The 19,946-nt window shown below is 41.1% G+C and overlaps 1 protein-coding gene across 3 annotated transcripts in view; it reads right to left on the bottom strand.

The window, feature by feature from the left end:
* The window catches only part of pkn1b (protein kinase N1b), a 31,817-nt gene extending 15,831 nt beyond the window's left edge, over positions 1-15,986 (bottom strand). Inside the window, exon 1 of one of the 3 annotated variants that reach the window (XM_035655645.1) lies at positions 15,424-15,986. In XM_035655645.1, the coding sequence (XP_035511538.1) occupies positions 15,424-15,447 (24 nt within the window). In that variant the 5' untranslated portion in view covers positions 15,448-15,986. Of the gene's footprint in view, positions 1-808; positions 1,135-2,246; positions 2,427-15,423 lie in introns of those variants that run through there. The other 2 variants (XM_035655643.1, XM_035655642.1) reach the window with 2 other exon arrangements.
* Between the last annotated feature and the right edge of the window lie 3,960 nt (positions 15,987-19,946).

Genomic DNA, 19,946 nt, shown 5'->3' with positions numbered 1-19,946 from the left:
CCCTCTGCCAGAGTATAATGACGGGGTGCTCAGGGCCTTTCACTGCACCATGCAGCCAGCCGTCCAGCTTAGCAGATCTGATTACAACTTCTTAGGTCTCTGTGTCCATCCAGCTACATGCAGGCTGGGGCTACAGCTCTGCTCTCATTAAAGCCATAATCCATTTGCAACACAATACAGCACAACAGTCAGGCACGGCCTTAGCAGCCAACCACACCACATGGCACAGGCCAAGTGCTTGCAGGATTTTGACTGCTGCTTTAATGCAATGTTATGCCATTGCACCACTCTGAAGCAATGTAATTGAGCATGTTTCACAAACTGGTGATGGTGGTCATAGAGACCAAATTGTCCAAGGAGTTTGGTCTAGAAGGACCTAAGCCTACAGCCACTGACATCACTGACAAGCACACAGACATGAACATGTACACATGCACATGTAATGCACATTTCCTTCTTAAATGTGGCAGGACTGAGAGGTCACAGCCATTCAAGGCAGAAGAGAAAGCACACACCATGAACGACAGGAAGGGAGAATTTGTACTGTGACGCACTCCTGTTCGACACAATACATCTTAATCCCTGGTGTTTTACAACAAAGAATCTCTAGAGCGAGTTGTAAGACAGCTCACAGCGGGGCAAAACAGCAGACAGGAATGAAAACTCACAAGTGATTCGCTGAAAGTCAGGAGATGTTTTTACAGGAAGTGAACAAGGAAGCCAACAGAAAAGAGAAGAGCCATAGTAATGGATGAAAAGAAGAAAAAAGGCGGCCATGTTGGGGCCTGCTCTGGCCATAGTTGCCTACCGAAGACTCTGTGTCACTCTGCTCAGTGTGTATTGGGGAATCAACCGGTTGATCCTCTGGCAGGTCCTCCAGTACGCCCTCACTGGCCATGTTTGGCCTCCCTCTGGCTTCGCTCCCGGTCCCCTCCCTACCCTCTGTCCCCTGCTACACTCAGCACTGACAGCAGCGCCAATCAGGCAACACCAAGTGCTATTCCTGCCTCTTCAAAATCCAGGATGTCCTTCCCGCCAGGAATCAAAAGCCAGTCTATAACCGGAGCGAGTGAATAAGGTAGAGGAGAGGACGAGAGAACAGCACAGACCGAGCCCCACCTCGCTGCTTCCTGTTCTGCTCTTTGCCAGATAGAGACTGAGGCGTCATGCACTTTGTACAGACACACACACACACATTCGAGTGGTTTTGTAAGTGAGAGAGCTCACAGCCACTCTGCTTCCTGCTACCGAGTCTCCAAAGCTGAGGCAGGCTGTTGTGATAGATTGTGGTCAATGTTAAATGGACTATCAGATCATACTTATCTTTGTGTGTGTGCGTGCGTGGAAGTACAATATATGCATATATGTGCAGCGTGTGTTTATACATATACATATATATATTTATTTACACACACGCGCACACACGCACACACACACACGCACACACACACACACACACACACACTAAGAGAGGGAGTCAAAGGACAAAATATCCCCATTTTGAAGCACTAGATGGACTTTCTACTGAAAGTCACGAATAACAAAAATCTTGACTTGATCTTGAATGAAATAATGAAGGGATTATCTGCTTTTGTAAAAAAAAAAAAAAAACACAAAACATGAAGCATCCGTGTGTTGAGTTCTGTTCTGTCCTCTTGATATAACACTGTGCCATATGGAGACAAACTGCACACAGAGAGGAAGACATGGACATTCTGCTGTGTGCAAGTCGACTGGAAGCTGAGCTGACTTTTTGGAAAAGCGGGACAACAAGCTGAGTCGTCACCTCCGAGACACAAACGAGCAGAGATCACACACAGGCAGCACTGACTGATCACAGACCCTCGGCCTCTTTCTGACTGCTACAGACGGATGAATCACTGTCTTGATTTCTGTCCTCTTCCTGTCAGTGAGAGACACACAGGGTCATGGGTTTATCTGACTCAGACACACAGCAGCACGAGGTCACTGACCCTCCGAGGTCTCACTGTGTGGCAGATGGCCCTCTCTGGCTCTCTATCTCTACCCATCGTACCACACGATTACACAAAAGGGTACACGATCATAGACAAAAGGCACCTACCCACGTCTAGTTCTTCTTATTCTGCGACACCACAGAGGAATAGGAAGTAACATAAAATGAAGTTAAGCCAATGTATGCAAAACACAGCTGCTCATCATTTTGATAAAAGACAAAAACTCTTTGTGTCTCATATCTGTGAGCAGGTAGTAAAATATTTCCTTACCGAACAGCTGAGGCTCTTGGTGCTTCCTGTGTCATGTGGACTGGTGGCTGCAGAGATAGCAGCCCCCATGCATCCATACTGTCTCACCTTTACAAATATGGCTGAGCTGTCATTAACAACTCTGCTGTAACGAAACTGAAAACCTTAAACTTCAAACCTAAACACAAGCTGCTGTGATGCCTGTAGTGCTACACCATCTCGCTCATTGTCTCTGTGAAATAGATATGGTTACTAAAACTGTGCTGACCACAGTATCAGGAACTAAGAATTATTTTTTACATACAGCTCTTAAAGTAACAGTCTCACACTGTTTACCTGGTTGGTATTGACCAGGAACGCTGTAGTTAAGGCCTTAGCGTCCACATTTTCCCTCAAGTATCTTTAGATCATGATAATCACATTTTTCACAGTCTAACAGTATCATAAATAGCCCGTAAGAGTTTTTTGGAACACCCTTTCATTGAGGCTACATGCGTGTAGTGTTTGTGGTCCCTTAACTAATGTAAGTCCAATATTCTCTCTGACAATTTGCTCTTTAGCCACCAAAGGCTGCACTTTGTTCAACTGCTAATGGCTAACTGTGTCTGTGTGGTGGTTCTGTACTAGGATGGTAGTGTAGTGTGTGGTTTTTAGAGTTTTTTTTTGTTTTTGCTTAAAACAACTGCATTCTGTGGCTAAAAATGAGTAAATGTAAAAGTTTTACAGCTTAGAGAAACTGAATCGAGTGATAAAATATTGTCACTTTAATTTAAGAATGTATTCCAGGTATTCAAAAGGTCCAGTGTTGATTTAGTGGCAGCTAGCAGTGTAGTTGCAGATCTACCCTCCCTTTCGAAACGTGAAGGAGAAACTACGCTGGCCACGACACGTGCAAAAAACACAAGCGCCCCTGTCTAGAGCCAGGGTTTGGTTTGTCCCTTCTGTAGAAACCATGGTGGTTTTCAACCATGGCAGACCTTCAGGGAGGTGGGCGACGCCCGCAGTGTCTGTAGATAGAAAAAGGTCATTCTTTATTGGGCTAGGAAGCTGAAGATAGACAGGAAAGGTGGTCGAGAGAGGGGATCACATGCAGCAAAGGGCCGCAGGTCGGATTCGAATCCTGGGCCACTGCATCAAGGACTCAGCCTTGGTACATGGGGTACCTACCAGGTGAGCTGACCAGGCGCCCCGAAACAGGTCATTCTAAGGTAACAAAACACAATTCCTATATTCAGTTGATTATACACTAAAACATAACGATGACTATTATATTTAATTTCTGCCAACAGAGCCTCCTAAATGCTAAAGTGAACCATGCTGGTCTGTCCCGAAAGTAGATTAAAATAAATCAAAGGAAATTAAAATTAAATTACAGCCAGAAAACTTTTCACTGTTTTCTGACATTTTATAGGCCAAACTATAAATCGATTAATCAAGAAAATAATAATTTGTTAGCTATAAAGTGCTTACATGAATGTTTTGTGTCTTGGCCTACAGTTAATAGTACATTCAGTCATGCTAAAAAACATAACAAGGTGAACATACATAGCTATGGCAGTGCCATTCTCGTATTTGTCACAGTAGGTTTGTGTGAAACCTTACCATACATCTTTACCCCTTTGCGTGTTGCTCCCTCTTACCTATTTTTTCTAATTTTATATCTGTCATGAATTGTCCTCCGTCACACATTTGGGTTAGCAGACTTCTGCCCGGTGGTACGGGTGGGCGAAAGAAAGCCATTTGATTAAGTTTTAATGGCCCGTCAGCTCATCTCGGCTCGTCTGTGTCTATAAATAGAGGTTAAGTCCTTTTTGTTGGGGTAGAGGCAGTGGGGGAATTCTCCAGCTGCCAGCCCTTACTCTGTCATTTTTATTACCCATTCATCCACTTACTCACTGACACTACAAAGCACACACAACAATAATAATGATGAGGCTTGGGAGTGGACTTTTAATGTAATTGTTATAGTTTTGTGTTGCCAAAAATAACAATAATTCAATAAATGTACCCTAAGCCCGATATTTCATGGAGGGGAAGTGGGGATTGGAGTTTCCAGGAAGTTACTGGTGATGAAAATATGTTTATTATTAGAAAATGTGGATTAAATAGTGCACAAGGTCATAACGTGAGCTTTAGTGTGTCTGGATGTGGGCCTTTTTTTGTAATGTGTGGTCTTGATGTTGTTGGAAGCTGCAGGGACAAACGTGGCCTGCGGGGTTGTGGTAAGTGACAGTTGAGTAACGAAAGTTTATTAGGAAAGGCAGAGGAAAGGAAATTAAGTGAAATGAATGCTTGTTACTATGTGAAAAGGTGAGAAAAAAAGAGGGAGAAAAGAAAAGAGGTCAGATTTATCTTAATAGTAGTATTCATCACTTTAATAGCGTGTGTGTGTGTGTGTCTGTGTGTGTGTGTGTGAAGGTGGGGTGGGAGGGTAGCCGTACACTGAAACAGAGAGTGAGACAGGCAGAATTTGGGAGAAACACAACTTTATATTCTCCTCACATCCTGATGTCTGCACACACAGCCTCATTCAGCAGGCAGTGGATGGGATTTGGGTTAAGAGGGGGTGGGGATAATGGAGGGTTGTTTGGAGGTTAAGGTGGTGGGGTTGGGTGGGGGGTAAACAGTGAATTCCAGTTAATCTCACGTCTTTATGCCACTGCGTAGTAGATAAAAAAAGCATGCCAAATGAATAATATAAATAATATACTCAAGCTTGAGCATGAAAACACACACACACACACACACAAAAGACTAATGTACTGTAACTGGTCGGTAATGAATAAAACAACACAGTAAGGCAGTGTCAGCTGGATGAGTACTAACAGGAGGAAATGTTGCTACTCATTATGTCAACACAGCAGTTGAGAGGGAAGTCTGCATACAACAGACTGCTGAGTTAACTTTAGGACACTGTTACACTCAGTGAGCAGAACAAGATGACTCTTATGTGGGTAAGTAGGGCAGTTTGACTGTAGAGCAGCAGAGTTAAGTATAATGTAGTGTTTTAGACCAAATTCAACAAAAATTCAATTCAATGCTGAATTTAAAAGATCAGATTTCAACTCCCTCACTTCATCTTCCCTTTCCAAGCACGAAGGAGAAACTATGATGGCCGTAAAACAAGCGAAAATCTACCTATCTATCTAGACCCAGTGTTTGGTTTGTTCATTCTGGGCTACTGTAGAAACGTTTCTCCATAGAGGATGACCAGCAGCGTCATTCTAAGGTAACAAAAACACGATTCTTATTTTAAAACATTGTTATGAATATTCAATTTCTGGCAATTTATCCTCCTAAATGTTACACACTGGACTAACTTTCTTGGAAATGTGCGTATTTGTTTTCTTGCCCGAGAGTTAGATTTAAATTAAGATTGAAACCACTCTCAGGTGTGTACAGTAAATTTGAAGCTATAGCCAGCAGCCACTAGCCTAGACAGCATATGGTGGTATGTGGACAGGAGGGCTAAAAAAGGAGATAAAACGTGTTAAAAAAAATAAATCATGTGTTGATTAGTGAGCTTCAGAGGGGCTGGTAGGTGGATTACCTTTAGACAAGTTGTTTCCCCCTGTTTTCAGTGTTTGTGCTAAGATAAGCAAACCAGCTGCTGGCTGTACCGTCATATTTACTATATCTATAAATCTTTTTATGAAACTCTAGGCAAGAAAGTTTCTCAAGGGTCATCTCAGATAGGGATTGAGATTACACACGTTTACACACACAGGTCCATTGTCAATGTCTACGTGTGTGAGAGAGTGACAGTGTGGCAGGGAGGGGCTGAGCAAATCAACAATGAAATACATTGTTACCCATTTTAAATTGTTAAAAAATAAATTTAGAAAATGTTGATATTGTGGCGGGTCGCCACAAATAAGTCAAAAGACAAAACAAAAGATCAGATCAGGTCAATAAAGCTTAATATAGCCGATACCAATCTGTTAAAAAATGACTTGATCAGCTCTGGTACCAATCATTGAGATCAGATCAGGACATCCCTGTGAAATATTAAATCACCTCAGTTCCCCTTTAAGACCATTAAGACCAGACCAGAACACAAATGAAACTAAATCATAAAATTATATTCCCGGCTCATATTACAATTTCAACTCTGGCCCTCTATGAATGAGTTAACGGCTTACAGAATGTACCTTGGACTGAGTGTGTGTTGTTTGTTAATCCCCAAAATCCCTCATATTCCAGGGGAAATTCTGTTGCCAAATCTCCTTTTACGGTTTTATAATGCAACATGGCTGTATGTATATATTTGCAGGACTGCCAGAGCTCAACGAAGACATCACGTGCATGAGAGGAGAGGATTCTCCTAGTCTGGGTAAACAGGACACAGACTGGGCAGAAGGTTAGGTGGGAAAGTTGTGTCTTATGTGTGTTTCAGTGCACATCTGTCTGTGTGCCTGCGTCAGTGTGTGAGTGTGTGTGTTGGTCCACAGCTGGGGAGGAGCAGATCAGCATGAATGGCATCTTTGTGAAAGGGTCGATCTTCTCAAGAGACTTCAGTAAATGCTTATGTGTTTGTGTTCCCGGCTTTGTCCATTGTGAACTCTGCAGCAACAAACAGTCGCTCTGTTCAGGCTCCCGAGGAATAAGGCAGCATAAACCCCCAATAAGAAAAGCTCTATAGTACACATAGTTAATCTACTTCTGTCATGCATGTAACAACAGCTTGAGAAAAACATGACAGGTGAAAAAAAACTAAAACATCTAATAATTACAGTTTTGCAGACTGAGCAAAGACAAAAAGGTTTTTGAATAGTTATGTTCTCAGGCAAGCAGTGAAGCAAGTATATTCAGGTTAAAAAAAGAAACAGCTTTCAAGAGCAGGCACTGTCCAGCTGAGAGGTAAAAAGGTCCTTGGACTTACATCCAACAGACATAGCCCACTTTTCTCTGAATGCTTCAGTGAGCACCACCTGCATATAAAAAAGGCAGCAAACAAATTTGTTGACCTACAACAGTCAACCTGGATAAGGGTGTTACTCAGAGGAGAACTAATAAGGCATTTCATGGCTTTACAGTCGTAGCTACCATAACCACTGTCATGCTCCGGATTTGATCTCTCCAGATTGGGGAGGTGGGTGTTGGAAAGAGAAAATACAAATGTGTAAGAACAGGGAGCATACAATAAAGAGGAGAGAGTAAAGTATACATAAGAACATGAAATGGGAAGGTCACAGTGGATAAAAGGCACACATTATCTTATAGTGTAGCAATATAAGTACTTGTGACTGGAAACTGAACAAAACAGAACACAAACCCAATCAACTGAGCGGCATGAAGACAGAAACCTGAATGAAGAGGACTGTTTGATGAAGTGATTTCATATTAAGTTGCTACCAGCTAAGGGTGAGCCTTGCAAGCCTGCAGCTTGTGGTGTGTGACAGGGCCATGATGTTTGATTTTGGGATTTTCTGAAGCCATCCAGCCATATCAGGGTCTATATGAACAGAATATCCTACACTTCCTCCTTCCAGTGGCACAGGCTCACAGGGATAGAGTGAGCGTTAGAGATGGCGTCTGGCTGAGAGCCATGCTGCTGCTCGACTTTCTCACTTTTTCACTCTATAGGTAAATAAACACTCATACATTAACATGCACATGGGCCTGGGGTAGCAGCAGGTAAGAGGGGGTCATTCTCCAGCAGAGTGGTTAGAAGAAATACAAAAAGTACTGCACCACGATGCACTAAAGAAAGATTTTCCAGTGTTGCATCTCACGGCCTTAAATTCTCACAGGAATCCGACAGTTCAAAACATGAATGACACACATGAGGCATTAGCATATCCCCCCGCTCCTTGGGACAAATCCAAACTCAGATGTTGCATAAATCATGCACGGATGTCCATGGGAGATTTTACCAGAAAATCAAACACATGCGTTTAAATCTGCTGTTATTAAGATTTCCTCCCACTGTGCCTATCTGTCTCTTACTCCTGAATCTGGCGGATAACAGATCAACTGACATGCTGCATGGCAGATGCTTTATGCAATATGCAATATGCTCCCAAGTCACCTACAGGGGTCAGGAGGGGACACCGGGAGCGGAAAGAGCCCCGCTATGTAATGGAATGGTTGAGCATGCATGATAGTAATGGACATGCAAAGCAGATTAAAAATGATTATGGCAGAAGGGCTGAGGGGGATAAGAGGTCCATTTTATAATGCAGATGATTATCCCTCTTTACTGATGCCGTTGATTACGATAGCATGGCACTCATAAACACAGGACAAGCAGAGGAAAAGCACACAAGCAACACAAATGTTTACAGGGTTATTTTAACTACAGTATAATGACTAATGAAAACAAGAAGTTAGTGAACACAATGCGCTTTAAGGTCACTGTATTCCACAGACAGTAGTGGCTCATCAGCACATACCAAGTAGTTTCTAGGATTTCATTTGTTCAGTTTTTCATCTGGTTTGTGGACACATTCAGATTTAGGTACATAAAGGATAAGGATGGAATTATTTCATATTTATATTGTCAACAAATCCAGTAAAGAGATGGAAACCAACAACATGAGGCCGCATGAGTATTCAGTCTGACTTGGTGACTCTCCTACTATAGCTAACCTGTCTGTGGCTGAGATATTTAAACTGCAGTGAAATCTGAAAAACCCACTGACCCCCTATTGATTCATTGTAATAACTTTGGTGAACCCTTGACTTTTTATTTCGCACCAATCATTGGGTCAAAATTTAGGTAAAAAAACCCAATGACATCCCCATCAGCATCAGCTGTGCCTTGAGTTTAGTGCTAATTAGCAAATGTTAGCCTGCTAACACATGGTTAATTATTATAATTGAACATTGTAGTCATGTTAGCACGCTGACATTAGCATGTAGTGCTGTGGCTAAGTACAGCCTCACAAAGCCACAAGCGTGGCTGTAGACTTACCATCCATCCACACCAAGAACGATAACTCCAACAATAACTAAAAATATATATTGTTTTAAAAATCTGTCTAAGGATGGTGGAGTTCACAAACATTGTTGGGATCACTTTCTGAGCGTTTTGATAAACCATATTGTGGTACACAACGTATTATTACGTAATATTAGTCTGCAAATTACGCATATAAAAATGCAATTTTATCTCTGACATACTGAGGTCTTAATAATGGCCTCTTTATTTTTTTTCCACTAAAGTATAAATACAATTCTTCAAAAGACGACAACTCTTGTAATAGAGTGTTGAATTCTCCTAACTCTTCTTACTCTAACCCATAATATCCTTCCGGTTTCCTTTTTTGTTTCTCAGCGCACAGCTGGAGCGTGCGTCGCATTGGGGCCACTGTTTACACAACATTATTACTACATCAGTCTGGATGCTCATATCATTATCATTATAGTTAAAGTTATTGTTAATCGTGTGGGCAGCCCTTGACAGTTTATGGCTCAGAGAAATAAACTATATCACACATTTGTTAGAGGATCAATTCACTATAAGTTTTGGTCTTTTCATGGGATCTGTTGTTATGAAGGAAAATAGAAATGTCTCATCCATTAATAAGAAAGGAAATTTGAACATTTAGGAAGCAAATAGAACAAGCTACATTTTGTAATGAGCCCAAAATTAGAGTCATGTGAAAGAAGAGGATCAAGACAAGAGTTCATAAAACTGCTACACTGCCCATGACAAATCACATGGCAGCAGCTGCAAACATGACAGTTGGTTTAGTCCCAAAACTATCAGCCACACACCTCTTCAGTACCGTTCTTTCTTCTGTCTCCTCCCTGGACTTCCCCCTGTAAACGCTGAATCCTATTCATTAAAGACTATTTATACTCCTCCAGTTACAACTCTCATAATCTGCCGCGCATTGTTGACGGTGGGTGAAAAAAGTCAAACTCACAATGGCTTCTGGCTGCTATTTGTGCCTCAGTATCCCACTGTTCCAGCAATTCAGCCTCAGAGACTTTAATAACAACAATGGCTCCAGTTTGGGTTACAATTTGAAGGGTAGGCTTGTTGTTGGCCTACCTATCTGTCTCCCCCTCTCGAGCACGTAATAATAGCTGTTTTTCTTCCCTGTCTCACTTTTATGGCCTATGGGCTGACAGAACAGACAGTCCACTGTTGAGGACGGCATCATGGCCGAGTGCATCGCTGCTCCCATGAAGCCTCAGGTCTGTGCTCCCCTTAAACCTAACACCACTCCCTCAGCACAACACATAGGCTATCACATGACCCCAGCACGGTGCCGGGAGAACTCATCTTATATGCCTCAGGTGTAACCACAACCCGGCCAACAAAGCCCAGGTTCCTCTCTTTCTTTCTACTTCAGTTTCTAATCAAACAGCACTGGATGGTGACGCACCGCTAAGAGGCTAGTCAGTCTGAACTCTCCAACTGTCCATTCCCCCATAGGTCAACACTGTCAGTGTGGCTTGCTATTGGTCAACGGCACAAATTTGTTTTGTAAAAGTTCACAACAGATGAAAAATGTATGCAGATTTAGTTCTATTGGAATAAATGGATTTAGCCAAAACATTACTAATTTTTAAACTGGGATCAGGCCTTTATTTATTAACAAAATGTTTATGTTACATTATAGTGTGGGCAATATATCAATATAATATATTGTATATACACAGTATATTATATAAGCTGAGTGAAAACTTGGCTGAATTCTTCCACATATTTGAACATCATAATCACATTACACATTACAAACTCCACCTGTTGATGAAGATCATGTGATATGATCAAAAGCTACTGAATGGACCTTGTGGTAAGACTATAATAATTTAATGGTTTAATAGTTAATTACCTACCCCAGTTTTAACGCCAATGCATGAAAGCATCAATATGCCTCAGCACATTTTCAGTTTATCCCACTTGACTTCATCAGTATTGATCAGCTCTACTTTTATTCCATTCTGCTGATTCAATGCACAACTTATTCTTGTTTGTCCCTTTTATCTTAGAGTGTTCTTTCAGTGACAAACCCAGGCCAAACACCACATTGTAAGCTATTTCACAAGTACTGCCCAACCTCAGTGCCCACTGGCATTACAAAACTCGTTTCTCAGACCAACACATGGGTCCTAAATGGCTCCCTTCCTTTTAGACCTTCCTACTCCTGAGTCATACTGAGAGAAATATCATTTCCAGAGAGAATTCGCGATATGTTGCTCCCCTAACGTAACACCATTTCTCTAACTTGTCCTTCTTAGCAACACATTCTTCAATCCTGTAATACCACAATCCCTTAAAGCCCTAAAAGACTCACACAACCAGCTTATAAAAAGCCAAAATGTAGCTGAGCACAAGTAACCAGTATAACTAGCAGTTTGTCCTTCACCAGTTTCTCTGTGGTAAATTTATTTTTGTATTTATTTTTCTTGGCTTGGTATCAATGATAACTAATCCTCTGAAAGCCTGGTGGGTGGCTGGCATATAGCAGCAACAGCTGGTGTTCAAACTGGTCAGCCCAATGTAAAAGGGCCTGGTGAAGGGTCAGTAGGAACCGACATCGGACTGGCATGGAAACAGGCAGTCATGGAAGCTAGCTTGAAGGAATACTTAACATTTTTTGTTGTATGTTGGCATTTTAGATATCAGGCAGCATTCCTCCCTGGCACTAATTGGGACTGCTTGACTGCACCCTAATGAGCGAGGTTAGGGCTAGACGCACCCATCAGTTTATTGATGAATGCCATTAAGATGTCCCATCAATGCATCAAAGCTGTACTGCAGCAGTTATAAGCTTGTCTACTGGTGTGTCTGGGAGAGAGACAGATTTCTGCAGACACAGTGTAATCCTGGATTCAGCCAGGAGGGACTGGATATTGGGGGGTTGTACATGTGTGTGTGAGTCTGTGACTGAGGGCACTAATGCTTCCCTCCTAGGAGGTCAGAGACACAGTGAAGTCCACAGTCTCCTAATCCTATTATCCATAGCAGTGGCAGCTGGAGACACACATTACGGTGAATGTGATGCAAGACATCACTGTGTATTATAACACATGTGAGACCATCAACAGTCCTCGGCCAGTAGTGGTTCTATATGCGAGTGTGCTCTTTAGTTCTTCGTCATATGCCATTAAAGGAAATGGTCAAAGTGGCCTCCACTCTCTTGGATGATCAATAAAAGTAATTTGGTCAGGAACTGAACGAGTTGCCTTTGCTCCTCACCACTGAGCGATGAAGCAGCAGACTTAGCGATAATAACTACAGGAAACCCACAGGAATAAAGAATTCATGAGAGGGCGGCCGCTGAGTGTATGGCTACCTCAAAGAGTATGTTATCTGCTCAGCACAGAGCTCACATCCTCAGCAGGAGACTTGATTTACATTCCTTAAAGTTATCGAAGGAGGAGGAGGAGGAGGAGGAGGGCCAACATTCATGGAGCAGGAGTTAGTTAGTTAGCCTCCTTCTGTGCATATATGGATAATGTATTTTTAATGGGGGGGGGGGGTTCATTTCAGTTGTTTTCCTCGATGAGCACAGTAGTTGTGACCTCCAATAGGATAAGTGTCGGCAATGGTACAGGCTTGATGAGGCATTCAGGAGAAATAAAGGGAAGAGAGCGATCGAGCAAGCTCAATCACACACCGCTGTGCCTCGGCCCACTCTTGACAGGTTCAGCATATCATCGTTACCAACGTGGCCCCTTGATCTCAATCAGCAGTCGCTCACTGCCTGTCTGTCTGTCTGCCTGTCTGTCTGTCTGTCTGCAGGTAACGATGACGGAAACCCTTGTCATCGCCAAAGGAGGAGGCTGAATTTATCAGGCCAGACAGAAACTGCTCAAATGCAGCTCAGGCGCTCTTGGAGGTGTTATAGATCCAGTATTGCGACCATGAACACATTTAAATGTGTCATCCACACAGCAGGGCGGGATAAATCTACATTTACTTGTGCTGTATATGACTCATGAGCTCATGAATATAATGGTGAGATTAAGAGATAGTGGGCAATAATTATGCATTCCACCAATTTAACACATTGAGTTAGTTTTCTTGTGGTGAGGAGAACGAGGGCTGACAAATGTATCACAACTAAATGTTTTATTTCAGTCAGTATTGATAAATTATTTGTAATTTTTAATGACCTATTTTTAATAACGACCAGCTGAACCACTTTATTTTGATTCATTATATTTTTACTTTATTCACCTTACTTACACTTTATTTCATCAAGGCACACAGGTTAATCATTTTAATGTTACTGTTTTGTCTTTATTGTTGCTGAGTCCCTCTCCATTGTGGACTTGTTTCTTCAGTGTTTCTACTAATATTTTATTTTACAATTTTCCTATTATTATTATTATTATTATTATTATTATTATTATTAAGTTTCTATTGCAGATACATATGGCTTTTATTTTATTGCCCAGGCCTAAGAAGAACGACTGTGAAAATGTGTCTTCTGTGAATTCTGAGAAAATAACCCTGATGATGTCCTCTTGGGTTTGGAGGCAACAAATCTATAACCAAAATCCTGCATTACAAACTGGAGCATTGTTTTTAAAGACAAACAGGGCATTTATAGGCAGAGAAAGTCTAACAAATGATGCTATTGAGTTGCATTATGTGAAATGCAGCATCCAGCTTTTTTTGGATCTCTATACTAAAAGATTAAAAACCAGGATAACTTCCCCTGCTTTGATTTTGACTGTTCATTAATCAGTATGTCACTTTGTGGAAGTTCAGTGCTGCCCATATTTACAGGAAGCTTTTCAATGATCAATCTACAGTGGAAATGATGTAAAGAGCGGCTACAGAGGTGAACTACGGCCCATATTAGCTGTCCCAATGCCCACATACACGTACAGCTTTCCAAGAAACACTGGAGGCTTCTGGGAAACTACTAAATGTCAAGAAGAAGCCAGTTTTCAGTCACAACAAATGATTCAGAAGTGTTAAATAGATTTCTGAAAAGATGGACTGTAAGTAAGGTGGTTTCTGAGGAAAGGGGAAATACTTGCCAGGGCCTCACTTTCTTTTTCTGTTTACACTAAAACCAAAGCCCCACAGGTAAAGATGTGTAGACGGACACAGAAAATATGAGTGGTTTGGGGTTGTAAATACATGCAGTCACACATCAATCAAAAGTATAAATACACTAAAATGTCCATTGCACACGCGCTCTGCAGCAGTTTAACCTTGTGACAGGGGTTGTGGGAGAGATGTGCTGTCTCCTGGCGTGAGCTGAACCGGCACTCAGCCTTTAATTTTTAACGTTTCCCTCCACTGAGTGCTGCACTAGGCTGTCAGCAGGGTAACTGTAACACAACCCCTCTGAATTAGACCTGAGGCTCCGACACCACAACGCCTGCCATGACTCACCTCTGACTGCACCTGAGGGAAACTACTGTGTCAAAATCATTGCATTTAACTTGGGAAAGTCTAACCTGTAACAAGGCTGTGGAGGAATCAGTGGCGATTTGACCTGTGAAATAGGGTTTATCCACTTTTCTGTGTGAAATAAAATTGTTATAAAAAAGGTCACCCTAGTAATGTTTTCTGTCCTGTTTGTTTTCGTCCATTAGCTGTTTGCATATGTTGACTGTGAGTCACAGCAGGGACAAAGACATTTGGAAGGGCAGCAGCACTCCTCCTATTATATAACTGTAATATTATTCTGCTGTACTTTCCAATTTGTGCAGAAATGCAGGCTTTAATGCAGTTTTATCCCATTGCTCGAAACACTTTGTTTTCAATGTCAAACAGGGTTCAACTGCGGTCTCTCCTGGTATTTCTGCTGTTTTCAGAAAGTAACTAAGTGCATTTATTCTCTGTATTAAAGTACAATTTTGAGGTAACTGTACCTTGTTTTTTTTATTATACGTATACTATACTTACACTTGGACTACACAAGTGCAGTTAGTTACTTTTCAGATTCATATTTTGCATTAATGGAGCATTTTTGGAGCAGAGACTAACAGTCAGGCTATGTTGGCGTCTGCAGCTTGAGCTTTGACCATCTCTTTTTTAAAATCTGTCTTCTGCAAATGCCCCAACCTAATATAAGTGAAATACTGAATAGCTGCAATAGCCGCTTAGAGATCCCTCATCAGACATCAGAACAATGAGTTTGTACAAGTATTTCCAGGATATCATCATCTCCAGATGATTCCCATATTTGATCTTTACACAAGTTCATGGGTTTTTTTTAGATATTTACACTAACACAGTGAATAAAGAAAAAGAAAAAGTTGGCAAACTCACTTGTAGCTCGTTATTGGCCATCATGTCCGCACAGACAGCCAATTAGATGGCGACGCCAGGTGACTTGTATTAATGTTTGTCTCACTTTACAGCCGTCAGATCATTGTAGGATTTACAGTTTCAGTCCTTCAGTGGTTAAATACAAACAGCGCAGCGTTGGATGTCCTGTAAAATATAAAATAAAATAAAAAACACTCAATAGTCCCGGTGAAGGCGCAGTTGGATATACCGAGTTGCACGAAAAGCAAAGGAATAGTATGTTAACATCCTGACATTTGGAGGCACGACAGGGGAGCAGGTGAGCTGAGGAGCGAGGAGGAGACCATCACCTCCTGGCAGCAGGATGTCAACTCTTGGACTCTGGTCTGCATCACGCAGTGCAGTCTGTCCTGTAGTAGTCTGACTGCTGCTGCTGCAGGCTGTCTTCTCATCCTCAGGGAGGGAAACACTGTGGGGGAAACCCGCCAGGATCACCACCACACTCTGCTCTGCTTATTCAAAGAAACTGAGGCCATCTTCCCCGCGGCAGTGCACTCCTGCTCGGCTCTGCGGAAAGCTGAGAGCCGGTGAGTGATGCTGGGGAGGAGGGAACAAATGTTAAAGTCACTTTATGTGCAAGTAGTGCCACTTCCGGGTGCAACCTTCAAAATAAAACTTGCATTGCGTGTCAACGTTTTACGGAAATGCATTTTAATAAGTTAAATACGATTTAAATTAAAGCACATCTCTGATTACTGTGGGGTAAATTGAAAAGTGGTTGGTGAGCTAACTAAAACTAACGTTAATACGAGTCAAAGTTAGCAAAGTCACCGACATGTAATTAGTCAGTGCCCTCTAACGTACAACTTGTATAAAACAGATTTTACCAACACAAACAGTATTTAGACTGAAGTTACATTACAGACAGACTAACGGCCGTTAGAAGAGTTTGGGGATCACCACTCAACTCTGCAGGGGCCCCGCGAGAGGGCGCTGGTGTCACGCAGACGTTATAGACGTTGACGTACGTTTGTATACAGCGTCAACGGTTCAGAGCCCGTAGGAACATCAGTGTAGTTATATTACTAACATAACATAATATCAAACCACAATAATGACTAATGATACATTAAATGTGCTTAATGGCGAGTTGGCTAACTTCTATGAGCGTCATGTCTGTGTCGGTGCGACTGACCGGGTCGTCCACCGGGTTGGCGGTTCGATCCCCGGCTCCCCCTGTTCACATGTCCAAGTGTGCCGCTCTGCACATCTAAATAGCCTTAAAAGTCCATATTTTCGTATTAAGTGTATTTGACCTCTCTGGATGTTTTAAAGGAATTTGCCTAACAACTGATAAAACCTGCTTTTTCTTATTTGGCAAGAGAGATTTATGCGCTTTTATTTTGAAACCAAAACACTTGTATCGGTGCTTTTATTGTGGCCTTCTGTATCCAGCTTTACGCAGCTGACTGGACGCAGATCTCTGCGGCAGCCGAGCGCCCTCCTGCTTCCACCTGAGACCTGTTGATCACATTTGATGTTAGTACTGTATACTGGCCTGTTGAGCTAGCAAATGTCTTAGCTTCTCTGCCACTGAAGTAGGACCAATTTAGGTATTCCCAGTTTGTAGCCTGTAGGAGCACATGCATATTTTTGGCCAGCTGCATGTTGTTACTTCTAAAAATTAAACTTTATTCTTTATCTCTTTTTCAACATTGTATCTAATAAAACACATGTTGCACTATTCAAAGTATACTATTCCAAATGGTTTTTAGCATCTTTTTAGAAAATACATGAAAAGTAGCCACATCATCAATGATAATAACTTGAGAACACTTAGCACCTTCAGGTGGTTTACCAAAACTATCTTTTTAGGAATAAAAATATTGTAACATGTCTTAATTATACTTACGTCTACACTTCAAAAATACAAAAATATAGACAATAGAGTGAGAGAAGTTACTTTGGTCTCCCTATGGCCTTCAGACGACTCAAATGATGCTGTCTTGTTGATCATGTGACTTGTTGAAATTTTATAGGGGGGTTATGTGTTAGGGTAACAGGACTGCGGAATAAAAACATACAATCTCTGAGTGATTCTAATCCTTATATTTCATGGTGTCGTGTGAGTGGGTACGGGCTGAAATAAAACATTTTAGGTAGTATTTATTAAGGTTTTACATGAAATTGCAAGTAGAACAAAATGCAGGACACTTAATATAATGTATTATATTCATGCATCTTTATGCATGTAATGGATGAATCAGGCACTGATTTGATTTCGAATATGCAGAGACACTAAAGAGCATGGCCAGATTAGACTCGAGGATCCCCTGTACACTTGTACGCAGGGTGAACACTTTCTCTCTCTTTCTATTAACTACTGGCAGGAAATTCTTCCTTTTCACCACACTGCTGTCATAACATAAATTACATGTCAAACTCTCACATTTGTTCTCTTTTGCAGTGTCAGATGACGTTCGTCTGCTGTCAGCAAATCAGCACAGAGAGGAAACCCAACCGGCCTGCACCGCACATTACTACAGTAGATGAATGAATGAAGGCCTTATTACTGAGTATATATTACTGAGTTTACTGACGTTATGGCTCTTCTTTAATTGTGCTGCCTACCATCATACTAAGTTTTAGAATTAAGGTTTTTACATTTAAAGGAAAAATCAACTACATACTGCTTTTTGTGAAAGGGTCACAAGTCAAGTTGGTAACTATGGTTTAATTTAATTAACAATACATTGTACTTTATTAAACGTACGCTTTGTGTGTAATATCTTTATCTGCCAAGTAACTAGAAACAATTATTACAAAATAGGTTGAAGGTGGGTAACTTAATGTCACTGAGCTCTATGCAATAGGTAAGCGGTCCCACAACAAAACCAACATGAGGGTGAGGGAGAAGGGCAGTTTGTGTACACCCACACTGTCCTGAGAGGAGGTGTAAGTAGGTAGTTGTAAGTGAAAACACCTATGTGGATGGACTTTGGGTGTGGAGGGTTACTTTCCACCACTGATCACTGTGTATTATTGAACAGCTAAAGTACAGAGAAATACAGCAGTAAGTTAGACCGTGTATGGCAATGACACAGACAGAGCTCACGTATTAAGAGCTAAATAATGGCAGTTTGTACTCAGGGATGTAAGATGGGCTATAAGTAGAAGAGATGTGGATCCTGTTATTGGAGGTATACATTTATTAAGCTTTCCAAAAAACCCTCTGACAGCAAGAGAGCAGTGTCACCTTTTCCTTTCTTTTACCTGTACAAAAACCCCCCATCAGTTTCTATGTATGACTGTAATCTATTACTACTGTGTCCTTGCTTCTATCTCTTCCTCTGTAAATCAATGGTTCCCAAATGTTTTTCATTATTGTACCCCTTTTGAAATATTTTTTTCACCCAAGCATATCCTGACCAGTAAAACATGTTGGTAGAGTACCCTAAAGTATCACTAGGGGTACAGATGCACACATTTGAATAACACTGCTTGTAAAGTGGTTATAACTACAGTTGTGTAAAGTGCAACAGAAATATAATTTATTCACTATTAAGTAGACTGAAAAATGTTTCAGAGGTTCCTCCATTATTTTGCAATGTAAAATGGTATTAAAGGTTCAACATAAGCACTAAACCACAAGCAGAGACAACAGATTTCTTGCAATTTTATTTTTTATATTCTGAACAATAATTCCTCACATTTCATACTGAAACTGATTTGGCCACTGGCACGACAACTGCACAAAAAGTTTCTGAAATACAAAAAATGATGGCGAGCATTCACAAAACAAAACAATTATAAATGTAAACACTTAAATTGTATATTAATTGTATTGTTATGAAAAAGAGTTACACAAGAATATCAATGTAAAGGAACTTGAGGCACTGCAGAATCTATTATTAAAACAATATAGATGCACATATAGGTTCACTCTCATAAAGGCATGCATTATTACTGTGCTCATATATATAATGTCATAAGTTGTGATAAAACTCTTAGATATGATCATATATATAGCAGCATACAGCAGCAACATAACATAATTTCACAAAGCATGCATAGTATGTTGACAGTATAAATTCCTAGAGGATTTAGAAAACTATTCTGTACATGCTGCTTTCAAATGTCATAAATATTCATTTGGGATCCATGTCAGCTCCTCAGAATCATATAAAATTGTGCTTTTTATTAATAGTAGCAGTGCATAAAAGTGTATGAGTTAATAGATCTGAATACAAAACACAGATCTGATGATTTATTGTAAATCAACATCATAAAGACATTACACACTGAACACTGGGGCAGTGTCTCACTCATGCAGCCAACAGGTGGCGGTGTTGCTTTTTATTTCTGTGGTCCTCGACTGACCTCACCTACCTTGTGCAGACACAAAGAGAAAGACAGAGGTGCTTTTTCTCTACACGCCAGACTGTTAAAATATAACAGTTATTCATATGAGATTTCCTGATACGTTCTGATGACAAAATATATTGCACGAATCACAAAGCAGGACAACACATACGGAGAATGTG

The sequence above is a fragment of the Morone saxatilis genome, unplaced genomic scaffold, assembly GCF_004916995.1.
Source record: "Morone saxatilis isolate NCDOM2014 unplaced genomic scaffold, NCSU_SB_2.0 Contig14, whole genome shotgun sequence".
Classification (NCBI taxonomy): Eukaryota; Metazoa; Chordata; class Actinopteri; family Moronidae; genus Morone; species Morone saxatilis.
Note: the sequence above shows the minus strand (reverse complement) of the source record. Positions and strands in the feature narration are given on the sequence as shown.